This window comes from Barbus barbus, assembly GCF_936440315.1.
Source record: "Barbus barbus genome assembly, chromosome: 33".
Taxonomy (NCBI): Eukaryota; Metazoa; Chordata; class Actinopteri; order Cypriniformes; family Cyprinidae; genus Barbus; species Barbus barbus.
In genome coordinates this window covers 28,238,709-28,261,218 of record NC_136761.1, presented here as the reverse complement: position 1 = coordinate 28,261,218, position 22,510 = coordinate 28,238,709, and the positions used below count along the sequence as shown (strand labels likewise).

General features: G+C 38.6%; 2 protein-coding genes across 3 annotated transcripts in view; both read right to left on the bottom strand.

The window, feature by feature from the left end:
* Positions 1-498: 498 nt before the first annotated feature.
* On the bottom strand, positions 499-6,948 carry spry1 (sprouty homolog 1, antagonist of FGF signaling). The gene is made up of 2 exons (XM_079390241.1): positions 6,700-6,948; positions 499-2,646 (listed from the first exon to the last, which is right to left on the bottom strand). Exon 2 carries the CDS (start codon positions 2,592-2,594, stop codon positions 1,737-1,739), a length of 858 nt encoding a protein of 285 aa, XP_079246367.1. The 5' UTR covers positions 2,595-2,646; positions 6,700-6,948; the 3' UTR covers positions 499-1,736.
* Positions 6,949-8,318: 1,370 nt separating this feature from the next.
* Positions 8,319-22,510, bottom strand: part of afg2a (AFG2 AAA ATPase homolog A) — a 58,037-nt gene continuing 43,845 nt past the window's right edge. Inside the window, exons 15-16 of one of the 2 annotated variants that reach the window (XM_079390220.1) lie at positions 12,287-12,451; positions 8,319-9,123 (exon numbers count right to left, since the gene is read on the bottom strand). In XM_079390220.1, coding sequence (XP_079246346.1) covers positions 8,947-9,123; positions 12,287-12,451 — 342 coding nt within the window. In that variant the 3' untranslated portion in view covers positions 8,319-8,946. Of the gene's footprint in view, positions 9,124-12,286; positions 12,452-19,707; positions 19,816-22,510 lie in introns of those variants that run through there. The other variant, XM_079390221.1, reaches the window with a different exon arrangement.

The window sequence follows — 22,510 nt, the reverse complement described above, 5'->3', positions numbered from 1 at the left end:
TGTTCTTTGTGCAAGTATTTTAATCTTTTAGTCCAAACATAGATTCAATTTTATGCCAAAAAACAAGTCCTCAGAGCAGCACAAGAGGAGAAGGGCAGATCTGAGGAGACGGGGGTGAAAAGCAGCAGCTCACAAACGCCTGACAGCAGGAAACACGCAATAAAACAAGACAAAGAGAGAGACTTTATGAGCCTCACACAGGTGGCCAGGTGGACACACACACACAGCCCTGCCCCAAACACACACACACACACACACACACACACACACACAGCCCTGCCCCAAACACACACACACACAGCCCTGCCCCAAACACACACACACACACACACGAGCTGCAGTTTGCACGTTTGACTTCATCCAGCAGAAACACACACATCTTCATTCCCAACCTTTGCAACACAGATTTAATGATTTAATCCTATATAAACACAACTTGAGTTCGACTAACTCTGACTCTCCAACTCGATGAAATGAGACACCAAACAAGAGCGTTTTGCATTAACTTGTATATTTTTTGCATTAAAGTTAACATGTTTCCATCTGTTTCTCCATTCTTCCATGTTGCAGTAAGTGTTGATATTTTGTTATATTCAGACATGAGTAAATCTGTCCTTTGCAATAAATATCATAAAATAAGAGCTTCACATAATAAATATTTTTTTACAACAACAACAACGAAAAAAAAGATTTAACAGTCTTAACATTTCCTTTTAAAAATAGCCGTAAATTCCTCTTGCGCATTTGAACATACATCTTTACATGAGAACGAGTAGACAGTTTCAGAAGGAAAGATCGCCTGTAGATCCGATAACAGCTACATCTCACAGAGTCCTTCACAGGTTTGGTAGGAGGCGTTTCAAAGCACCATCGCGTGTTAGTAGCTGTACAGTCAGGGAAGGCAAACACTGGGGCTGCGTTCCACTCCATTTTTATGCCCTTCACTTGCAAACTTCCCTCTGTCTCGTTTAGTCAGATGTACTTCAATGTATTGGGCAGAACTGAACTGTCCTACGCCCTTGAATCTCTTAGAATCCGCTATGGAGTTGGTTTATTGATTACATGTTTCCCCTTACTAATTTGTTTGGTGCATCTTATATATATATATATATATATATATATATATATATATACACACACACACACACATATAAAGGTGCTTAAAAGGTTCACAGTGATGCCATAGAAGAACTATTTTTGGTTCCACAAAGAACCATCTCTTTCTTACCTTTTTATAATCTGAAGAACCTTCTTTCACCACAAAGAACCTTTTGTGAAACAAAGGTTCTTCAGATGTTAAAGGTTCTTTATGGAACCATTTAGACAAAAAGGTTCTTCTATGGCATCGTGAAGCACCTTTATCTTTTAGAGTGTAGAGTTGTTTGGGATGGGGATGATTATGATCATAATTGTGTTGCATTGTGGTCTAATGAAGCGTATATATGAAGCAGACTCGCTGCCTCAGTCAAAATCGCTTGAAATGAAGTGCACTTCAAAATGGCAGCGAGGATTCCCCCGAGGGGAAGTGCTTTGCAAAGTTCGTGAAAAAAGTGCAAAAAAGTGGAACGCAGCCAGCTTTAGAAAACAAATAAGTGGTTGTTATGTGCCATGAGGGGCGGAGCTTATCGGGTTCTCATTAAGATAACTCCTCCCCCATGTCCACGCCCCATTTGCAATTTCCACATCCTGCAGCAGCAAAACCAGCTTTTTTCAGCTAAAGAAATCCGTGTGTTTTCTCAGGATGGTTTTCCCGGTGCATGTCCAGGCGTCTGGTTCCAGTTCTGCAGCTTGCAGTAAACGGTGTTAGAGTTCTTGCAGCGGCATCCAGGACGCTTCACCCAGTCGTGGCACAAGTTGCACGCTTTCACGCAACCCTTAGCAGGCAGGTAACACAGCAGACACGGAAAGAGCGCAGACATGAGTCCCATGCACAGGAATCGCGAGCAGCACTGCGGATGCGACAGCGAACACGGCCGATCGGCGCAAGGGTCACCAACGTCATCATCGTCTTTTGAGCAATGATAAAAAATTCCTTTGACCAAACACATGCATGTCCCATGCTCCACGACATTTTCGGCCGAACACAAGCATTGTCCGTTGCACGCGAGGCGCGCCGGAAGCGGACGAGGGGCCGTGCATTCGCCGCATTTGCATTTCCCGCAGCCCTCGCAGATGTATAAATGCGCCGAGTCCAGTTTTTCCTGTTTGAGGGGAACGTCCGGCGGGAGAAATGGATGCATGGATGCATTCAGAGATTTGGGCTGAGTCTGTACGGTGCGATTGCGATACTGTGATGGCGCCAGCAGGCCTCGCTCTGATCCGTCGCTGCTGTTGCTCCCGGAGCTGGTGGATCTGCTGAGCGCCGGTGGACGCACCGTTCTGTGCTCATAGTTGTTATTCACGTTCACCAGGATCACCTCGTGAGTCCTTTCCTGCTTGTCTGCGTTGCGTGGTGGCGGTGGCCCCGGGGCCAGTCTGCGCACTACGGCCGGGCCCTCGGTGTATTCGTTGCATGAGCGGATGGCTTTGATCTGGTCCAGGGAAAGGATGGCACCGGATGGGAGGCTTCCTCCGTGCTGACCGTGGCGATCCATGAGACACGATCAGCAACTCCAAACAACACGGATGCAACGCTCATCTGACACCCTGAGAGACAAGCAGAGAGACGTCATTCTCAACTAATGCAATCAATTTTTAAGCCTAAGTGTCTATTTGTGACCCTGGATTACAAAAGCAGTCTTAAGTTGCTGGGGTATATTTCTAGCAATAGCCAACAATACATTGTATGGGTCAATATTATCCATTTTCTTATGCCAAAAATCATTAGGATATTAAGTAAAGATCAAGTTCCATTAATATATTTAGTAAATTTCCTACCATAAATATATCAAAACTTCATTTTTGATTAGTAATGTGCATTGATAAGAACTTAATTTGAACAACTTTAAAGTTGATTTTCTCAATATTCAATATCCAGATTTTCAAATAGTTGTATCTCAGCCAAATATTGTCCGATCATAACAAACCATACATCAATGGAAAGAATATTTATTCAGCTTTCAGATGCATTTATGGGAAGTCGTGGCTTAATGGTTAGAGGGTTGGACTCGTAATCCAAAGGTTGTGGGTTCGAGTCCCCGGCCGGCAGGGATTGTAGGTGGGGGGAGTGAATGTCCAGCGCTCTCTCCACCCTCAATACCACGACTGAGGTGCCCTTGAGCAAGACACCGAACCCCCAACTGCTCCCCGGGCGCTGCAGCATAAATGCTGCCCACTGCTCCGGGTGTGTGTTCACGGTGTGTGTGTGTTCACTGCTGTGTGTGTGTGTGTGTGTGTTCACGGTGTGTGTGTGTGTGTGTGTGTGTGTGTGTTCACTGCTGTGTGTGTGTATGTTCACTATCTATCTATCTATCTATCTATCTATCTATAAGTCGTGGCCTAATGGTTAGAGAGTCGGACTCGTAATCCAAAGGTTGTGGGTTCGAGTCTCGGGCCGGCAGGGATTGTAGGTGGGGGGAGTGAATGTCCAGCGCTCTCTCCACCCTCAATACCACGACTGAGGTGCCCTTGAGCAAGACACCGAACCCCCAACTGCTCCCCGGGCGCTGCAGCATAAATGCTGCCCACTGCTCCGGGTGTGTGTTCACGGTGTGTGTGTGTTCACTGCTGTGTGTGAGTGTGTGTGTGTGTTCACTGCTCCGTGTGTGTGTTCACTGCTGTGTGTGTGTGTTCACGTTGGATGGGTTAAATGCAGAGCACGAATTCCGAGTATGGGTCACAATACTTGGCCGTATGTCACTTCACTTTCAAATCTCAATTTCAAAAAATGGACCCTTATGACTGGTTTTGTGGTCTCTGGTTGGCAGAGGCTATTTAAACTAACTCCGCCCAACAGTGTGTGATTGGGATAGTCAACACTGCAAAAGACACTCATCAAACTTCACCTCCAGTGACGTAGGCATGTGCTTTTTGACGCGAGTTTGAATCCACCTTTTGCTGAACTTTTTTTGCTCACTTTTAAAATCTCATAGCACATCGAAAAGGCATTTTATTTTTAATAAAAATTAAGGAAACAATCAAGAAGTTGAAAATAAAGTATCGGGTAGGGAGCGCTTTTGTCCCAATAAGGTGACATCGATTTAATAACTTGAATTAAAATTATATTTTACATGTAATATATTATTATTGCTCACTGTTTTATAATGTACTACAATACTGAGGTGCAGATAATTGCCACTATTTGCAACTAGTATAAATACCAGAAAGTCTTATTTTAACAGTGTAAATAGAATCTATAGCTAAGAAAATATACTATTTTCACTTGATACAGCCTCACTCTTAAAAATAAAGGTTCTTTATTGGCATCTACTGGTTCCATGAAGAACCTTTAACATTAGTTCATTATAGAGGAAAAAGCTGCTTTGACACAATCTGTATTGTATGAAGCGCTATATAGATAAAGGTGACTTGAAGAAGGTTCTTTAGATTATTAAAATGTTCTCAAGTTCACACTTAGACAAAAAAATGGTTCTTTTAAGAATTAACCACTGAAAGGTTCTTTTGGAAACCAAAAATGTTTTCTAATCTACACTTTTAAAAACAAAGGCTCTCTACTGGCATCTACTGGTTCCACGAAGAACCTTGAACATTAATGGAAACTTTCAATTCCAAAAAAAAAAGTTTCCTTAGATCATTTAAAATGTTCTTTATACTTAGAAAAAATGGTTCTTTTAAGAATGGATCACCAAAAGGTTCTTTTGGAATCCAAAAATTGTCATCTATTGGTCTCATGAAGAACCTTCAAAATCAATGAAACCTTAAGGTTATTATAATGTTAAGACAAAAATTCAGTAACACTTTTCTTGAAGACATTATATAAAAGTCGATCATATTCTGAAAAGGTTCTTTTTGCAGCCACTTTTGGTTCCCTAAAGAACATTTCAAATTAAACACTCCTTATTGGCATTGATGGCTCCATGAAGAACCTGGAACATCTACAGAACCGTTCCACAAGGTCCTTTTATAGTTGAAAACGTTTCTTTATATTTTTAAGTGTTCTTTAAATTAAGAAATAATAGTTCACTTTCATGCATTATAAACTATTTTAATGCATAATTATGCCTTGCAATGCACCTTAAAATGCATCGAAAATAATCGTAGCTATTAATCGTTAGACCTTTAGAAGGCATTGAAACACGACAAATAACCCTTTCCCGATGTAACAAACAATATGCAAATACTAGAACGCATTTTAAATTATTATAATTATTTATGAAAAAATAATGCATCATGATGTTATTAGCATTATATTAAGCATAAAGGCTTCACGTAAATTGTTACCAAACTACTTTTTCTTCGTTTGAAAAGCTTCTAAAGAACGAATATAGAACCTTTTGTGGAATGGAATGTTAAAGATTCTTCATGCATGCATTACTGCCAGAAACATACATGTTCCCAATGGTTCTTTAAAGCACTGTTCACTAACAGGTTCCGAAAATGGTTGCGAACACCTTTATTTTGAAGCTTGTACTGATAAAATAATAATAAAAACCTTATCTAACTAGTGGTTACTGAAGCGGTCAAACCCCTGTCAGAGCACATACACACTCTCAGGCCCCAGAGCTTTTGTTTTTAACTTCCTTTGGGGGTTCAAGCCTTAATTAGAGGGTCAACCCCTCTGGACACAATTCACACCCCGGTGTTTGGAGATGCTCGATCACCGCGGGCTTTATTCTGATATGACGCTCTAAAACCGCAGATCTGGACTGAACGTGTGCAGATGTACTTTCTGAGACAGAGCTCATAAATCACACCGCAGAAGAGTGTGTGTGTGTGTGTGTGTAATGAAGGTCTCCAGCTCGTTTCCTTCTCTATTCACAGAGCCATTTAACCCCCGAGCGGAGAGAGAGAGTTGACTATTAACAAGACTTTGTACCGACCTCAATAAGCACACAACTGAAGTAAAGTACAAATACTTCCCGTCCTGATTTGCATGTGTATGGCTGGTTAACATTAAAATGCAGAGCCACACAGAGCAGGAAGACTTGAAATCAAACACAGAGCTTCACGCGCTTCTCAAAGCGCTTTATGGTGCGGGACGAGTCCGAAACTTCACGAGGCTTCGGCGATTCACTCTTCAGTTCAGAATAAAACAAAGCATGCAAAACGGAATAAAATCAATTGGGCTAATACAATTAAGCATGCATAACGAAAAAAAGCACAGATTAGAACATTTCGCGTTAATATCGGATGCGCTACCGTTGCGTTAAATCAAAAAACAATCTGCAATTTTACGTTATGCAAACAAATATATTAATTTTCTTTGTTTAACCCTGTATCGTTTTATCCGTGCATCTTCGACAAATTAATACGTAGTTAATACGTAAAAACACAAAACACACTGGCGGAAAAAAAACGCAGAACGACAAGAAAAAGCAAACTTATGAATGAAAACAAGCCCGCTGGGGGAGGAGTGTGTGTGTACCTTGTGTGTATTCGGGCTTAAACACACGCACACACAGCCTGAAGCGCTTAATATGATTATGAACATAAGTTGAGAGTAATAAACGCGAGTTTGTTGCGCGCAGCGGCCTGTGGAGACCCAGAGCTCCGGTTTCATAGATCCACACGCGATCTCCATCAATCCTGCCCGATTCCTCATTAAATAACACGGATGTGTGTGTGAGGACTGATACGTACCTACAGACAGACTCCCACAATGTCAAATCCATCAGTCCGTGTGCCAAACATCCATCAATATGTCCAGAGCGAGGCCAAAAATCAGCGCGTGACCGCGAGCGTAACATCCAGAGCAAACTCCGCGGAGAAAAGCAGAAGGAATCCGGTTAAATCCACGAATGAAGCGCGTTCGCCGCTGGTTTAGCGTCCGTGCGCCGCGTCAGACTCTGCGTGAGTGTGTCGGATCGGATGCGTGCGCTGTTTTTGCGCACACACACTGATGAATGAAAGAGGATCATGGGGCAGATGCAGGAGGGGTGGACTAGCTCTGGCTTTAAGGTGGTTCGTGTCAAACAAACGCGCATCTGTTGCTGAGCGTCACCGCGGCGCGTCACGCGCACAATCAACATCTGAGCATTCACGCACGACTTCATGCGCGCGATTGACGCTGAGCGCATACTGCCTTCTGTACTTATACACAGCTAAATCAATAGAGCAATTTAGTAAAAGATTAAATGTATTTATATGCTGTTATCTGAAATGAACTGAGAGCATTTTCACTCTCAGTTACACTTGTGTGGGGTAATAAAGTGTTTTATTCATTATTATTTTGTTTCTGATTCAGAAATGCAGTACCGGTAATCTTTAACAGTATTAGTCTCTGGTTTTACACACAGTTTAATTCCTTTATGTCATGAGGGAGAGCTGCACTAAACTTTTAGATCATGAAAATATAACTAAATCAGTTCTCATTAAAAGTTTTCAAAGTGTTTGTCCATAAAACATCTCGAAAACATCAGATCAAAAACACGAGCAGCGCTGGTGCGACCTTAAGAGCGCAACCCCCCTCACCGAGTGTGTGTGTGTGTGTGTGTGTGTGTGTGTGTGTGTGTGTGTGTGTGTGTGGAGCGGATGTGCTGCATCCGGATACATGAGAAAGGAAAGTTCAGCACAAAGTCATTTCATGCATTCAGATGGAAACGAGCCGGACACACACACACACACACACACACACACACACACACCGAGAGAGAACACGACACTGAGAGGCAGCAGTGAAAATGATTTTGACATTTAGTTTTACATCACTATATTGTTTGTAATATAGCTACACTTTGTAACTTATGTAACAAAGCAAATGAATAAAGCGAATATTTAGTAATAGCCTTTATAGAATATTATAGATATATGATAGACTGCCATACTATACTATATTAATATTGTATATTATTAATAAAAAATTTGTCATTATTAATATATTAGGGTATTTTGCAGCACCAGTGTTATGTATATAGCATTATTAATTACGTAATATTTTGAATTAACTTATTTTTTTTAATGTTTGCATTTTTTTTTTTTCTTTTTAGTTTTGGTGTGCTTTTGCCCTTTTTTATTTATTTTAAATTTAGTCTATAAATTTTTTTAATTCCAGTTTTAGCATTTGTTAATACTTATTTAGATTCAGTTAGTTGAAAAAGCAACATTTCTCATTTTTTTAGGTTTTTAAGTATAATTTTAAAAATATTAAATTTTATTTCGTCTTGTTCAGTAAAGTAAACAATTTTTAATAGTTTTAGATATCAATATGCAGCACTGCAAGCTTTTTGCACATAGAACTTTTTTTTTATTTTCATGTTTTTAATGCTAATCTGAAGAACATGTTATGAAACATCAAGAACCTCGACATCAAGGGATGAATCAACATCAGTCGTTCTTTTCTACAGGAGAATAATACAGAATTTGTTGACAGTAACTCTTCCTGAATGTGAAGAGCAGGTCACTGACCGTCAGACGCTGCAGGTGTGTAAAGTTTTACAGCACAAAACCATAAAACACTGCTCTGTCATCAAACAAAACCTTTATAGATCTCAAGCTGCTTTAAGACCAGATGACCACACACACATCAGATACACTCTCTCTCACTCACACACATACAAACACACACACACTCACTCTCTCTCAAACACACACACTCTCTCTCACTCTCTCTCAAACACACACACCCTCTCTCACACACACACACACACACACATCAGATACACTCTCTCTCTCACACACACACACTCTCTCTCTCTCTCACACGCACACACACTCTCTCTCTCTCTCACTCACACACACATACAAACACACACACACTCACACTCACTCTCTCACACACACACACACACACATCAGATACACTCTCTCTCTCTCTCACACACACACAAAAGAGGTCCGCAGCAGTATTGAGTGTGAGTGTGTTTATTGTGTCTGTAGAGTAGCTGTGGGTCAGGCTCGTGATCCGCTGTGTTTCTGCTGGTAGCTGCTGTACGTCTGCAGGAGCGTCTGTGGGATCCGGGGTGTGACGGCGGTCAGCGCGCTGTCAAAGTGTCCGGCGCTCACGTGTTGAGCTGAGATGTTCTCCTGCAGCGCCTGTAGAGCCGCTTCTCTGCACACGGCTGTGATCTGACACAAACACACACAAACACACAATCATTCCTGATTCAGACGCTGATACAGAACCTGCAGATCCGCCCCACTGTCCGCAGCCAATCACAGCTCACTAATGACTGAACTCATCTCTCTGAAGCAGGAGTCATTGTAGTGGGAAACTTACATAGCTGTCAATGGAAACTACAATATATATTTTTGTGTTCCCATTTGCTCCAACAACTAGTTTTCTGAAATTTCATGGCAAGGTAATGTAACATATAGTATAGTGTTATAAATGTCCACACACCCACACATATACATGTGTGTGTGTGTGTGTGTGTGTATATATATATATATATATTTACATTACAACTGTAAAATTACAATACTAATATTTCTAATTTCTTCATTTTCAAGCATTAAAATATCAAACTTTTATTTTGACTAAGAACCACATTGAGCCCTTAAATATTCAATTATATTTAATTATCTTATTTAAACTTAAATTGTTCCTATAACATGCAGCCTTTGCGATTTGATAATCACACTAAAGCCATATCACAATTTATCTTAAATCCCAGAGCGTTTACTGTCTAAGATTAATTCACAGCAGTGCACACAACACAATACAATACACACACACACACACACACACAAAGTACACATTGGTACACATCCATCTACATTGAAAACCCAATAAAAACCCAAAACACACAGCAAATATTGTTATAAAGTCTAAGTTAGATTTTTAACACTTTTAGGCATTGAATGAAATATTCAATGAAATATGAGCTCATTGGAGGTATTTGGTCAAAACGAAGTGTTTTTTTTTTTATCTCAGTAGTGAATGTGAATGATCTGATCAATGTGTGTGTGTGTGTGTGTGTGTGTCGTGCTGCTGTCTGTCAGCTCTGAGCACACAGTAGAGGTTTGATGGCAAAATGCCTGACCACAAATTAGCACAGTGTTCAGGAGAAACACGCAGCAAAAATCATTTCCTATAATTACAAAACTATTTTTAACCAACAAAACCGCCCGCTTACAGCAGCAGTGCAGTCTGGATCTGAGCGCTATCCAGAGCCAGAGCTAGTTTAGAGAAGAGGTTTCACACCACAGCAGGAAGTGAGCAGGCAGGGACTTCCTGTGTGCTGGGAGAACGATCGGGATTCATAGCGAACTGGAAAACTGTTCAGATAATAGTGTTGATGCTGCTAGATCCTCCACAACACACTCAGCAGAGATCAAGCGCTTCCTGTCATCTCAGACATGACTGCAGATAAAATTACACATACAAATATTTTAAATTATATTATACACTATATTGCCAAAAGTATTGGCACCCCCTTCTAATGAACAGGTTTGACTACTTTAGTAATTTCTATGAGCACAAATCTTAATGTTTAAGCATATAATGATATTCTAGGGAATTGTGTGCTTCTAATTTTATAGCAACAGTTTGGACAGGACCCTTTTCTATTCTAACATGACAGTGCCTCTGTGTATAAGACACGGTTCAAAAAGACATGATTGATTCAGTCAGTGTGGAAGAACTTGACTGTTCTGCAGAAAGCAGCTGAACACCTCTGGTGTGACTTTATATGCAGACCTTGAGCCAAAAACTCATCACCAAACACCAATGAGCAAAAATATTCTTCATACTTCATAATTATACAAAAAAGTGTGTAACTTTTGACTTTAATGTGCTATGTATATTTAATTTGACCCTTGATGTAAGTCAATGATGCACATTTTAGGTTACCTGAGAAAACATTATTATTATTATTATTATTATTTTTACAGTACTGTGTTACCAAGAGATTCTATTACTTTTTAGTTTTTAATAAACTCCTGAAAAACAGTTAAATTCTTTATAATAATATAATATAATGTGAAAAATGAAGCAGATATTGCTCATGAATTCCATTTTTGAGTTAAATGATTGTTTATAATATAACATAATATAATAGAAAACAAATGGTTGAATAGAAGAATAGAATAGAACAGAACAGAATAAACTGGAATAGAATAGAAAACAAATTGAAGTATTTCAACTGAGATCTGTAAACTAAATATTTTCCAAAAAAAACATGAACATGAATTCTTATTTCCACCACATAATTAACGTTTTATTTTAAATATAATTTATTTTGCATTGTGAGTAATTTCATCCACAGCCATTTGATATCTACTCATTTGGCGCACATCATTCTCTGTGAAACTTGAAAAGCATATTCTAACTCTATAGCGGTTTGCCTGAGCATTGCAATTATTTCACATTTACTAGAGTTTATTCAGATGGCTTTCTTCTTAGAGGGAGCATTGGCTGTGTGTCGTCTAGATAGGCAGCACACTAGACATCAATAGTGTTAGTGTGCTTCTGAACATCAGGATCATACATCATCTTTATCCTGCAGCTGTGCGCTTGATAATAATAAGAGAACAACAAACAGCCACACATCAGCACCTGTGTGTGTGTGTGTGTGTGTGTCTTCACCTGTTAATCAGATGAGTGTGTGTCAGTGAATGACGAGCTGTTTATTTACAGTAACACGTGTTCGGTTAGTTGATCATAGCCTATGTATGATAAACGTAACCTTCTCAAATCATCACGACTTGCCTAAAATAAAATCTATAGATATAAAACACATACTCATTGCATATAATCATTGCTGTTAATAGCATTCACTGTCCGTTTGATTACGCCATGAACTAACTGCATGAATTTTACTGTACATTTCTGCTATATGGACATCAACTTGACATTCACCACTGACAAGATATTACTAAATATAAAAATAAATATATTTATATTTAAATATTATATTTATAGCCTGCAGGGCCCCACAATGTCAAACATTTCAGGTATCTTTGTGGGGACATTTGGTCCTTACAATGTAGCATAAACAAGTACACACACACAGTCTGCTGAGTCACGGTGAGAACGGACACAAACACACACAATAGAGCATCTGTGCTGCAGCTCAGAGTCACACGGGCTTCAGAGGAACAGCGTGTCTCACACACACACACACTCTCTCAAACACACACAGACTCATGCACACTTTCTCTCAAACACACACGCATGCGTGCACGCACACACACACACACGCTCTCTCACACACACTCTCTCTCGCTCTCATGTAAACAGCAAATGATGGTGTGACCGCTGACCCCTGCAGCTGCAGCGACCTCTCACCTCTGCCCCGGAGTAGCGCTCTGTCCGGGTCACCAGGTCCTCCAGGTGCACGCTGGGATGGATGGGCATGCTCCTGAACTGCAGCGTGAAGATCTCTCTGCGAGTGTCTGCGTCCGGCAGCGGGACGAATATAACGCGGTCCAGACGCCCCGGACGCATCAGAGCCTGAGACACACACACAGATGAGGAATATTAATGCATGTCTCTGAAAGAAGTCTCTTCTGCTCACCACGGCTGCATTTATTTGATCAAAAATACACTAAAACTGTGAAATATTATTGCATTTTAAAATGAATGTTTTCTATGTGAATGTGTGTTAAAGTGTAATGTATTTCTGTGATCTGCAGCTGTATTTTCAGCATCATTACTGCAGTCTTCAGTGTCACATGATCTTCAGAAATCATAATAATATACTGATTTACTGCTCAACAAACATTTCTGATTATTATCAATGCTGAACACAGTTGTGCTGCACAATATTTTTGTGGAAACTGTGATGCATTTTATTTTTCAGGATTCACAGATGAATAGAAAGTTCAAAAGAACAGCATTTCTAATATATTTCAAAATATTTCTGTCACTTTTTAACAATTTAGTATGTCTTTTATGAATACAAATATTCATTTCTTTTAAATAATATTGTTTTCCCAAATTTTTGAATGGTAGTGTTTTTACCTGATACTAATAATTTATCATTTATACTTATGATCATATTCTTCAAATGAAATGAGCAGGTTTTTTCATGCCAACAAAGTAAAATAATTCAAAATGTTTTTTAATTAAAAATCTGACAAATATAAATATGAAAAATAAAAAACGAAAATCAGAAATGAAATAGCTAAAATAAATTAAGTTTAAGTACTAAAAAAAAAAAAAAAAAAAAAAAAAAAAAAAAAGCTGATTAAAATGAAACTGATAATATAATAGTAAATAACTAACAGTAAAATGCCACTGGAAACGAGGCATCAAAACATTAAACTATACAGCAGAAGAATTATTTAACAGTAACCTATCTAAACTATTACACATGTTTGAACTGTAGATAATAAACAGAACTGATATTATCTGCCAGACTGATATGATAAATTAAAAAACCCTCATTATGGCCCATACTGATACAATCTGGATATATTTGTTTGTGCAGTTAAACCTCCTGAGAGGAAGTTGAAGAGGAGTTACACACACAACAGATGATAACAGCAGCTGAAGCGTCGTCTGTCTGTCTGATAGGAAAACAGCACACTGAATCCAGAGAGCAGACAAACAGACAGAGAAAACAACTCCAGGAAGCCATCGCTGTGACCCTGCAGTGCATTGCTTTCTTGTATCCTCAGGAAGAGACCAAACACAGCACAGGGAAACAAGTGAGTGTGTGAGTGTCTCAGTGAGTGTGTGTCTGACTGACTGAGTGTGTGTGTGTGTGTGTGTGTGTCTGACTGACTGACTGAGTGAGTGTGTGTGTGTGTGTGTGTGTGTGTGTGTGTCTGACTGACTGACTGACTGAGTGAGTGTGTGTGTGTGTGTGTGTGTGTCTGACTGACTGACTGAGTGAGAGTGTGTGTGTGTGTGTGTGTGTGTGTCTGACTGACTGACTGACTGACTGACTGACTGAGTGAGTGTGTGTGTGTGTGTCTGACTGACTGACTGAGTGTGTGTGTGTGTGTGTGTGTGTGTCTGACTGACTGACTGACTGAGTGAGTGTGTGTGTGTGTGTGTGTGTGTGTCTGACTGACTGACTGAGTGAGAGTGTGTGTGTGTGTGTGTGTGTGTGTGTGTGTGTGTCTGACTGACTGACTGACTGAGTGAGTGTGTGTGTGTGTGTGTGTGTGTGTGTGTGTGTGTGTCTGACTGACTGACTGACTGAGTGAGAGTGTGTGTGTGTGTGTGTGTGTGTGTGTCTGACTGACTGACTGACTGAGTGAGAGTGTGTGTGTGTGTGTGTGTGTGTGTGTCTGACTGACTGACTGACTGAGTGAGTGTGTGTGTGTGTGTGTGTACGTGTTTAGCTATACTTGTGAGGACCAGATGTCCCCACAAGGATAGTAAAGCCTGAGATTTTTGACTTTGTGAGGACATTTGGCCGGTCCTCACAAGGAAAATAAATTATTAAAAATACTAAATGAAGTTTATCTTAAAATGTAAAAATGCAAAAAGTCTCCTGTGAGGGCTAAGTTTAGGTGTAGGGTAGGTGTAGGGCAATAGCACACACAGTTTGTACAGTATAAAAACCATTACGCCTATGAGAGTCCTCTCAAGTATAGCAAAACCAACATGTGTGTGTGTCTGACTGACTGACTGAGTGAGAGTGTGTGTGTGTGTGTGTGTGTGTGTGTCTGACTGACTGACTGACTGAGTGAGTGAGTGTGTGTGTGTGTGTGTGTGTGTGTGTGTGTCTGACTGACTGACTGACTGAGTGAGAGTGTGTGTGTGTGTCTGACTGACTGACTGAGTGAGTGAGAGTGTGTGTGTGTGTCTGACTGACTGACTGAGTGAGTGAGTGAGTGTGTGTGTGAGTGTGTGTGTGTGTGTGACAGACAGAGAGTATGCTGTAACCATAACAGTTTGTGCATCACGACTGGAGACAAACACAAGGACATGTGACAGAAAACACTACAAACCACCTGATTAACAATAGACTAACACTGAAAAACAAGATTTAATTGCATTGTTTTTACATACGATTCATTTTTTTCCAATTGAAGATGCCCCTAAAAAGGTTTTGTCTGAGACAGTGTTGTTTGGACATTTAAAGGGATAGTTCACCCAAACATTCTGTCATTAATTACTCACTCTCATGTCGTTCCAAACCTTGTAAGAGGTTCATCTTCACAACACAAATTATGAAATTTTTGATGAAATCCGAGAGCTTTTTGACCCGGGTTTGGAATGATACGAGTAATTCATGAATGATTTTTCATTTTTGGGTGAACTATCCCTTTAATTCACACAATAATATGCTGAAAACAGTGCTATTTTAATACTACTTACACACTATATACTACTAAAGCATTTCTTACAGTTTACTGAAACTAAAACCATAAAACATTATCATTACGTGACAGAAAATAAACATTAAATTAAATAAAATTTCAATAATATCTGTGTCCCTGCAGCACAAAAGCAGTCATGAGTAACACAGGGATATTTGTAGCAATAGACAACAATACATTGTATGGATCAAAATTATACATTTCTCTTTTATGACAAAAATCATTAGGATATTAAGATCATACTCCATGAAGATATTTAGTGAATTTCCTACTGTAAATATATTAAAACTTCATTATTGATTAGTAATATGCATTGCTAAGAACTTCATTTGAACAACTTTAAAGGAGATTTTCTCAATATTTAGATTTTTTTGCTCCCTCAGATTCCAGATTTTCTAATAGTTGCATCTCAGACAAATATTGTCCAATCATAACAAACCATACATCAATGGAAAGATTATTTATTCAGCTTCAGATGCATCTTGAAAATCTCAATTTGACACTTAATATTGACACTTAAGTTTTGTGGTACAGGGTCAAATATATATTTAACAAATGTATTATTTCAGCTGTACTTTTAGTAATTTTAGTACTTTGAACTTTTGAACTTATTTTAGTTATCTGCCAAGCTTTAATTGTAACCTTTATATATATTTTTTATATATGTAAGCTTTTAATTTATATTCATTTCACATTTAGTTTGAGTGCTTTTACTACTTTAACATAAATTTTTTTATTTTTTTATTTCAAATTTTCACTTTTCAAATTTTCAAGTTTTCCATCTAATATTTCTCTTTTATTCTACTTTAACTGTATTTCAGGTAACAGTATCAAACGCTGTTTAATAGCTTTAGTATTAGTTCACGTTCAGATGTTCAGCGCAGGGCTGCAGGAGTCAACATGTTATATTTCTCTCTCTCTCTCATTCATCACTCGGCAGCACACAAACACTTCCTGTCCTGGAGGATCCGATGTGTGTGTGTGTGTGTGTGTTTAAGGTGCTTTTATAACACCGTCGCTCCTTATTGGAGATCTTGGCTTATTGACAGAATAATTGAGAGAGAGAGAGAGAGTGTGTGTGTGTTTGCGCTGAAAGAGCATTTCAAAAAGTTTCATAAAGAAACTTATGTAGAATTACAGGACAGAAGCTCGTCTGAGAGCAAAAGAGCTTCTATTCAACACGTTTGTTTAGGAGAATCAAACACTTCACAGCTCACGGCGGGAGGATCTGACAGGAAGAAACCCGTCTGGCTCATATTCCACCACAAAAAGAAAAAAGAAATTGTATTTTGCATAAAGAAAGTGAAGCATGTGTTTACTTGTAAAAAAGAAATTGCACATTTTCATAGCAATTATGTTGTATTTCTATTAGCATAAATGAACAGCAGTGCAATGCGGTCATGAGACATAAATGCTTCAGTATTTTTGTAATGATAATGAGGATTTGCATGTAAATGTGTTATGAAAATACAGAATGCAATATATCATAATAGTGTTAAAATTGCCTTCTATTTTCTTTATGCAAAATATAACTTATAAGTTGGACAGGTACAGGTTTCATGAAATTGATTGAGATCAGTGTAATACAGAACACTGAAGAAATGCTGCATGCATGCACATACACACACACACACACACACACACAGACACACACACACACACACACACACACAGACACACACACACACACACACACACACACACACACACGCACACACACACACACACTTGGTGGCTTAGCTCCTCAGTACCTGAGCGAGCTCTAATCGCATTATAGTCCTCCACGTCCACTGCATTCTCAAATCTCTGGCCGTTTGATAATACCTATTTAGCGCCCAAACTCTGGAACAATCTACCTAACGCTGTTCGAGAGGCAGAGACACTCTGTCAGTTTAAATCTAGATTAAAGACCCATCTCTTTAACCTGGCTTACACATAATGCATTAATTAGATCAACCGGAACCGGGAACACTCCTCATAACACACAATGTACTCGTTACATCGTAAGAAGAATGGCATCTACGCTAATATTTGTCTGTTTCTTTCTTATTCTGTTTCTCAGTCCGTGTCGGGATCAGATGGTGGATCGGCGCCGGGAGATGATGTCTCCCTGATCGTCGGCGGAGGCCGGGACACCTGGATGAGCCCCGGGGACATATCCCCAGTGAAGACCTCAACTATAAATACAATAAAACTAAAAATAAAAGAAAATAACTAAAAATATAATAAAATACCTAACTACATAATACTATTATTGTTAAAAATCGCAACAATATAAAAATAGAAATAATACATTTATAAATTTAAAATTTTTACTAAACCAATAATTAAACAATAATCTCCTGTCCAGAGGAGAATTGGCCCCCGGCTGAGTCTGGTTTCTCCCAAGGTTTTTTCTCCATTCTGTCTCAGAGAGAGTTCTGGTTCCTTGCCGCTGTCGCCTCTGGCTTGATCAGCTGGGGACACTTCATTTCTAGTGATTATCGTCAATTTGATTATTACTATTTAAACTAAACTGATCTAGACAATAACATCTCTGAATTCAATTATGAAAAATTGTTTAATGAAACTGAAAATTGAGTGTTTAATCTTATTTTTATACATTACTGACACTTTATCCTCCAGTTTGATACTGTTAAGTGCTTTGACACAATCTGTATTGTTAAAAGCGCTGTATAAATAAAGCTGACACTGACTTGACTTGACACACACACACACGCACCTCAAAGTTTATCTGCAGGGAGAGAAAGATGCAAATCACTGTGAATGACAGGACACAATTACACAACAGCTGCTTCAGCACGACCACAGCACTTCCTGTGAGAGACCGTAAATCATACACACACACACACACACACACACACACACACACACACACACACACACACACACACACACACACACACACACTCAACCAGGCGTTTTATGAAGTGAATATGATGTTGTCTGTATGCATCCATCAGTAATCTATTCTTATATATCTAAATATTTAGACCTAAATTTACTTATGCATTATGTTCTAACATAAAAAAAACGAATAAACTTAATGTGATGCATGTTTGTCAGTCATACATCAATTAAACGGGTCAGATTTCTGCACTTAAAAATCGTGGCGTAAAAAGTATAAACGGTTTAAACATCAGTTAAGAAGTAAAACATAAAATAAGCTAACTATTAACTCACTTGTAGGTATTTTTTAGACATTTAATATACACAATAATATGCTGAACATACCAGTGTTGTTTTACTATTACTTATAATAGTATATAATAATATAATTAAAGTATATAATAAAGTAATATAATATCACTTTTCTGTAGCTCAAATAGTAGAGCATGGCGCTAGCAACGCCAAGGTCATGGGTTCGATTCCCAGGGAAAGCAAGAGCTGATCAAATGTGAAAACTGTAACTTGAATGCAATGTAAGTCGCTTTGGATAAAAGCGTCTGCTAAATGCATAAATGTAAATGTATAAACTTTGATAGTATTTTTTTTTATAGTATATTCAATATTTGAATTAGCTATATATTACATTTTTTTAGCTGCACAATTAAACTGGAATGAAATACAAGTTATGACTTGCAAATTGCTAAATATTTTTTCGTTGCACTATTAAATTGGAATGAAATGTATTAATAGTATAATATAAAATATAATAAAATGCATTTATATATATACACACATACACATATATATATATATATATATATATATATATATATATATATATATATATATATATACACATTATATATATTTTATATTACACTATTAATACATTTCATTCCAATTTAATAGTGCTATTTATTGTGACCAGCCTAAGGCACACCTGTGCAATAATCATGCTGTCTAATCAGCATCTTGATATGCCACACCTGTGAGGTGGATGGATCGTCTCGGCAAAGGAGAAGTGCTCACTAACACAGATTTAGACAGATTTGTGAACAATATTTGAGAGAAACAGGCCTTTTGCGTACATAGAAAAAGTCTTAGATCTTTGAGTTCAGCTCATGAAAAATGGGGGCAAAAACAAAAGTGTTGCGTTTATAATTTTGTTCCGTGTAGATAAAATGTATGAGATGAAACAACTTGGATTTATTGATAATAAATAATATATAAATGTGCTAACTGTATTTAAAACACATTGAATTTACTAGCACTATTACAGAAATCTGATCTGTTTGATTTAGGTATGACTGATAATTATGCATCAAATTAAGTTTTAAAAATTAAGTAACCCAAATGCATGGAAACTTGACATGCAATTAAAATACATCAACCTTAAATTTAGGCCTAAATATGTTTTGAGTGTGATTGTGTTAAACTCGACTGAGACACGTAGAAGCAGGTAAACAGCAGAAGAGCCTCTAACAGTGATGAAGCTCGTCTGAAGTGAATCAGAGGAGTCTGAACCGTATGTTCCTGAGGAGCGTGTGATTGGCTGCGGTGAGGGGTGTGGATGGGCTTCTGCTATCAGTGCAGTCACAGATACTTGCGTAACGCCGGAAACAGATCCGCTTACATCTGCGTGACCTTCAGCTGAAAGACAAAACCAGCGCACTCAGATGTTCCTCTTACTGTAAGCAAAGACCAAACCCACAGAGACACAATGAAGCCGCTGGAGCTTTTGTCTGTCAGGAGAAACGGCTCTCCACAAACACACTGGAAGAACTGGAACGCTGCGAGTCCACAACATTTAAACGCTTCACTTGTGAATATAATGCAGGAAAATGAGGGCTGCATGCAAAAATGTGGGGACTTCAGTTAATAATGAACTGAATATGGCATTATAATTTCAAACAGTAGAACATAGTGCTAGAAATGCCAAAGTCATGGGTTCGATTCCAAGAGAATGCATGCAAAATTGAAAACTGAAAACACACAGCCTGAATACAATGTAAGTCACTTTAGATCAAAGCATCTGCCAAATGTGACTGTAAATGATTCACTCACAATCCACTCCATACCTTTTCTTTTATTAGTAAAAGCTCTTTTAATTGTACAGACGTCCAGCTTCAGCTGCTGCTTCTTGTGTCAAATCTCGACTGATTTTGATCAAGTAAACGTCAGAATATCTGCAGTAATATCTCCAGATGAACTCTTACTGGACTGAAGCAGCTCAGCTTTACTTGATTCTCCATCAATCATTTTTTAGTCTCAAATCTGATCATCAGGATCTTTTGAGGAGCGTTTGTTTCCAGAAGCTTTACTTTCTCTGTTCCTCAGCGGAGGAATGATCTTCATCTCACATCTTCTGAGGAGCGTTTATTTCTTCATCTCTCAATCAGCATTGCATTGCATTATATGTTTGGATCATTTCCATCTCATCTTACTGAGGCATATTATTGGAGATACAGTTTGAGCGGGTTGTTTGTGGGAATCTCTCTCTCAGTAACACACCTGCTGTTACTCAAGTTATAATCACAACATGTTTATCAGACCTACAGCAGCTCAAAACACTTTATCTCTCTCTCTCTCTGTGTTTTGTTCTTCAGGTATTTCTACACAATGAGTGCAGACAGACACACAGCAGCTCATAAACAGCTTGTCATCAATTAAACATGTTGACAGGCACACACACACACACACACACACACACACACACTCTTTCTCAGTGCTTTCATGCAGGTATATCAAACATTCTTTCAGGCACAGATCAGTTTACACAGAGCAGGAAGCTCCATTCAGCCCAAAACTGCAGCTACACGTCCAGTGTGTGTGTGTGTGTGTGTGTGTGTGTGAGTGTGTATAAATAGAGACAAGTACTTCAGGAAGTCTGAGCATTGCTGGTGGCTATACAGAAACCCCCTGACACACACACACACACAGGGTGTTGAGTGGCAGCTGTCGTCTGTGTCCTCAGGGTTTTACTCAACAATTAAACTTCCTGTTTACCAAACGGCCAAGAGTGTGTGTGTGTGTGTGTGTGTCCTCATCTACTGAGTTTCATTCATAAATACTATCTATCTATCTATCTATCTATCTATCTATCTATCTATCTATCTATCTATCTATCTATCTATCTATCTATCTATCTATCTATCTATCTATCATCTGAACACATGCAGACACACATTTCCTGTCAAACAGATGGAGTCTGATTGTCTGCAGGTGTGAAGGGCTTCTGTCTGTCTGTTCTCCAAAACAGGAAGTCAGGGATTCCCAGCACCGAGGACTTCCTCTCAGAGAGAGACAGCGAGACACAGAGCAACACAGGAAAGAGAGAGAGCATGACCTTCACACACAGGTGCCGTTTTTAACCCAGAGCTGTAAACACAGGAAATGACCTCATTGCCCACCGTTACATCAACATCACAATGAAAGCATCTCAGTGATCTTCTAGCATCTAACACTGACAGAGGCTTCCTCTGCATGAGCTCTAGTCTAGTGAGGATTGACTTTATACTCATTTCAGCTGCCATTCTATTGAATTTTTATAATCTATCTAGCAACATGCTAAAACACGTTAGCTGTGAGCTAGCTATTATTCATGATAGCAATGTGCTAAACATATTAGACACATGCTAGCCATGTGATAAACATACTAGAAATATCAGAAAAAAATACATCTTAGAAATATGCTTAAACATGCTAGAAACATGTTAACAACATGCTAATGTAGGCTAGCATAGTGTTAAAACAAGTAATGCATTTTAACAGCATTACTCAAGCTATCAATGCTTTAAACAAGTTAGAAACATGTTAACAAAATGCTAATTCATGCTAGCCATGTGATAAAAATCCAGGAAACATTCTAGAAACAAGTTCATTCATGTTAAACATGCTAAAAACATGCTTAATAATATCAACAATGTGCTAAACATGTTAGCCATGTGCTAAAACATGCTAATTTAGGCTAGTATGTGGTTAAAACATGTTAATTCATGTTAACCTGTTAAACATGCTAATTAACCCTGTTGAAAAAAACAACACATACTGGTTAGGTATGTTTTGAAGCATGGCAGCTGGTTTGAGCTGGTTTAAGCTGGTCTTTAGCTGGTCCGAAGCAACTAGCTCCTGCTCAGGACCAACTTAAGCCAGCTCATGACCAGCTTTTCAACAGAGAAAACATGTTAGCCATGTTTCAACAACATGATTGTTTAAGATATCAATGTGCTAAACATGTTAGAAACGTCAACAACATGCTAATTCATGCTAGCCATGTAATAAACATACTAGAAACACCCTAGAAACATGTTAATTCATGCTAGCAACATGCTAAAACATGTTAGCC